Here is a 3,770-nt window from a genome sequence, read left to right as displayed (position 1 = left end):
TCTTGCTTTACTATGCTTTTTTTTTTCCTTTCTCTTACTTACATACTACAATTCCTTCAATAAATGTCTTAAATTTTAAATTTTTTTTTTTTTACTATTTTCAGCTGTTTTCCTTTCTTGTTTTCTTTTTCTCTTTCTTTCTCTATTCTGCTCCTTGTTGAACAGAGGGACTGAGGCATCAGCACTGGGAAATCATAATGAAATTTATTCACTGAGTGATCATTGTGATTCTTTTTACCTACTTGTTCTTTGTCATCTGGCCTTATTTTGTGCATTGCTATCTTGGTGTTTGAGATGTCTGCTCCTACTGCAGCTTGTTTGCAGAAAAAGTGATGCGAATGCTGCTTTGTGAATCCATACTCAAGCAAAGCAAAAGAAATGTGTTTTTTTTTTTTCCTGCAGTGTGTAAAAATGAGCGAGCAACTAAGTACTAAAGCTTGGGATGGCCTTTTCCTGTGAAAGGATTTTCCAGGTAAATGAGTCATGAGGGAGGACTTCAAATGCATGTCAGTGATTTTAGGTGCATAAATCCCATTGTAAGCTAAAGAATTTGTATGCTGAAATGTTTAAGAAATATAATAAACTTGTCCTAAGTCCTTTTTGGGTTGTTCTGGAATCAGATAGCCATCAATCTTTGACTTATGGGGGGGCCAAGGCTTCCAAAACCACAGCCTGCTATTGTACTGTACAGCACTGCAAGGGTTAAAGACACTGGTTTTTTGCTTTTTTTTTTTTTTTTGCAGAGATGGCAATCTTATGATTGTAAAGTTGTGTTTTTTAGAAACAGGATGAAGAGATCAAAGTTCATACCATAAACAATTTATTCTAATTAATTTGCCTGTATAGTGATACATGATGTGAATAGCTTTGCAATTGTCTTAGCTAATGTTTAATGTTCTGCATCTCTTGTGTGGTGGGTTGACCTTGGCTGGCAGCCAGTTGCTAGCCGTGCTGCTCTTTCACTCCCCTTTCTCAGCAAGAAAATAAGATGAGAAACCTCATGGGCCAATGTAAGGAGAGGGAGATGGTTCAGCAATTACCATTACAGGCAAAACAGACCTGACCTGGGGAAGACAAATTTACTGTTAAGGAATAAGAGTAGAAAGAGTAGTAGTGAGAAATCAAACTAAAAGCACATACTTTCCCCATCCATTCTTCTCAGGCTCAACTTCAGTTTTGGTTCTTCTACCTTCTCTCTCAACCCTGAGTGGCACAGCAGGACAGTGAATGGGGCTTGCAGACAGTTTCTAGGAACTTCTCTGCTGCTCCTTCCTCTTCTTGCTTTGCTCATGCTTCAGTGTGGTGAAGATGCCGTCCTTCCCAAACATCCTGCACAGGCTTCCCTCAGGTTGCAGCTCCAACGCAACCTCTGCAACGGCTCCATACTATGAAGTCTATCCTTCAGGAACTATGAAGTCTATCCTTCAGGAACTATGAAGTCTATCCTTCAGGAACTATGAAGTCTATCCTTCAGGAACTATGAAGTCTATCCTTCAGGAACTGTTGCAGCATGGGTCCCCATGGGCAGCAGCTTCCCTAGCCTTCCTACCCCATTGTGGCTTCTCTCTGAACCAGCTCCTGAATGGCTCAGCATGGGCTGTGCCTCCTTCAGGTCTCATCCACTGCTGCCCAGGGGGTCCTCCATGACTGCATGTGGAGATCTGCTCTGTGTGGTGCCCGTGAGTTGCAGGGGGACAGCCTGCTCTACAATGAGCCTCTCCTGGGCTGTAGGGAATGCTTGGAGCATCTTCTACCTTCTCTCTGCACTGACCTGGCTGTCTGTGTGATGGTTTCTCTATGTGTTCTTCTTTTTCACATTTGCTGTGCAGCGTTTTTTATCCTTTCATAAGTCTGCTGTCTTGGAGGCACAGTGTTATTGTTGCTTGTGTCTCAGCTTTGGCCAATGACACTTCCCTTTTGCAGCTGACTAAGTCTGAAATGGGGGGGGCAGCTCCCAGTCTCTTCTCAGAGAGAGCACCCCTGTACCTCTCCACTACCAAAAACTTGGTATGTAAACCCTGTAAATCTTAAATCCACTGTTACTGATTCTTTTCTCTTACGGTGTTAGCTGGTTTATCCTTAGTTAAAGTCAAGTCTTTAAATCTCAGGCATGAAAGTCAACCTATACAGGAAATGTGCACAAAGAAAATTTTCTTTTCTTGTCATAAGACTAAGCCAAGCAGTGGTTGGCAAATAAATAAAACCAAATTGTCAACAGTTTATGGGCTGGTTCGGCCCAGTTCCGTGACAAGCGGGGCAGAGGAATCTGCGGATCCGCGCCTCTGGAAAAGGGAAACAGGGGACCCCAAAATAATTGAAAACAGTGGCAACGATCTGAGGTGAAACAAACTAATTTACTAAATATAATATCAGCAGAATATAATGAGAGAGAGAGAGAGTGTGTTTGAAAGGTGGATAGGCCTCACCACAACTCTGAGGTGAGAAGTGCAGTCCAGTTGAGTCGATGGAGAAGCGCAGGCGGAGAACATCAGGTGACCTTGCCAGGAGTTATATCTCCTCGCTGACTGCAAAGTCCCCTAGGGAAATGTAGTTCTTCTTCTCCTCCGGACAGGCACCCAGAACTTGAGCATCAGCCGTCAAATCCCCAGTGCATTACATGATGTTATGATGTGGAATACTGATAACTAAAAATCATAAAACCATGACACAAATATTGATTATTCTTTGTCTTTGATTTAAGAACTTTATCCTAGAGATAGTATATTTTATGTAGTATTTATTCTCTTTGGAAAACTCTTACCTAGTTGGTATTATAGAACAGACTGAGCTAGCTTATGTGAGGGAAATTCTGTTGCTTTCCACATATCTGATGGTGAATGGAAGATAAGATGCTACATTTAGGAGACTTGGTTTATGGTACTGAAGAATATTGAGTAAAGATGTATTAAGTGATAAGTTTTACTGTTGCTTGCCTATGATGGTTAAGCTGATAGTTTTAGTATACAGACTTCTTATCCATTGATGATAAAGTCCTTTCAGTGCATTTTGTACTTGAAGTTTAGGAGGGCTAAAACATATCTTATGAAATGAGGTGGATTGTGTTTTTATAAGAATAGGCTGTCCTTGCATCTTGTTTATTATTAAACTGGAAAAAATAAATTTTGAATTTTTCTATAACATTTTTTTCTTGTGACAAAATCGTCTAATAAGTGGAGCATAGTGTTTCTTTCTTGAAGTTGTCTTAATGCTTTTATGAACACTTATACTATTTTTGTGAATAATCTTGCTACAAATGAAGATGAAAATTTGCAAATGTTAGTGTGTTTTCCAATGCAGCAATGATGCAGTGAACATTTAAAAAGAAAATTCACTTTTATTTTTCCAGTTAGGTTTTTGAACATGTTTGTGTTTCATAAGAAACAAAGAAATAATGTTCAAGTCCTCCCTAAGCTAGCTCCTCCCTCGTTAAGGAGCTGAGATACAATATTGAGGTACAATCTTTTCTGGCCCTTGGTAAATTTTAAGCAGGGTGATCTAACTTGGTTTGTTGCCCTGATATGTTTTTGGGAGGGTGGCAGATGTAATACCAAACCCTACGTCTGTTTCACAGGGAGAGATGCTGTTTCAATGACCCAGTAGGAGCCGTTGCAGACACAGAAGCTTGCTGCTGCTTTGTGGGTGCAGACTGTGGCATGTGGGCTGTCCCCATCTCTTTGGCAGGGAGGCCAGGGGAAGTAAGGTGGTTTTTATCAGCCCTGTGTTTAGAACAGATGACTTATGTAGGACACGAGTGTTAGTACATTGAAAAA

General features: G+C 40.7%; 1 protein-coding gene across 4 annotated transcripts in view; it reads left to right on the top strand.

Annotated features, from left to right (window-relative positions):
* The first annotated feature begins 373 nt into the window (after positions 1-373).
* Positions 374-3,770, top strand: part of NDFIP2 (Nedd4 family interacting protein 2) — a 45,096-nt gene continuing 41,699 nt past the window's right edge. The window contains exons 1-2 of one of the 4 annotated variants that reach the window (XM_010728699.3): positions 387-472; positions 1,163-1,679. In XM_010728699.3, the coding sequence (XP_010727001.1) occupies positions 1,521-1,679 (159 nt within the window). In that variant the 5' untranslated portion in view covers positions 387-472; positions 1,163-1,520. Of the gene's footprint in view, positions 473-1,162; positions 1,680-3,770 lie in introns of those variants that run through there. The other 3 variants (XM_010728701.3, XM_031557825.1, XM_031557826.1) reach the window with 3 other exon arrangements.

This window comes from Meleagris gallopavo, chromosome 1, assembly GCF_000146605.3.
Source record: "Meleagris gallopavo isolate NT-WF06-2002-E0010 breed Aviagen turkey brand Nicholas breeding stock chromosome 1, Turkey_5.1, whole genome shotgun sequence".
In the NCBI taxonomy this organism is placed as follows: domain Eukaryota; kingdom Metazoa; phylum Chordata; class Aves; order Galliformes; family Phasianidae; genus Meleagris; species Meleagris gallopavo.
This window is presented reverse-complemented; position numbering and strand designations above follow the sequence as displayed.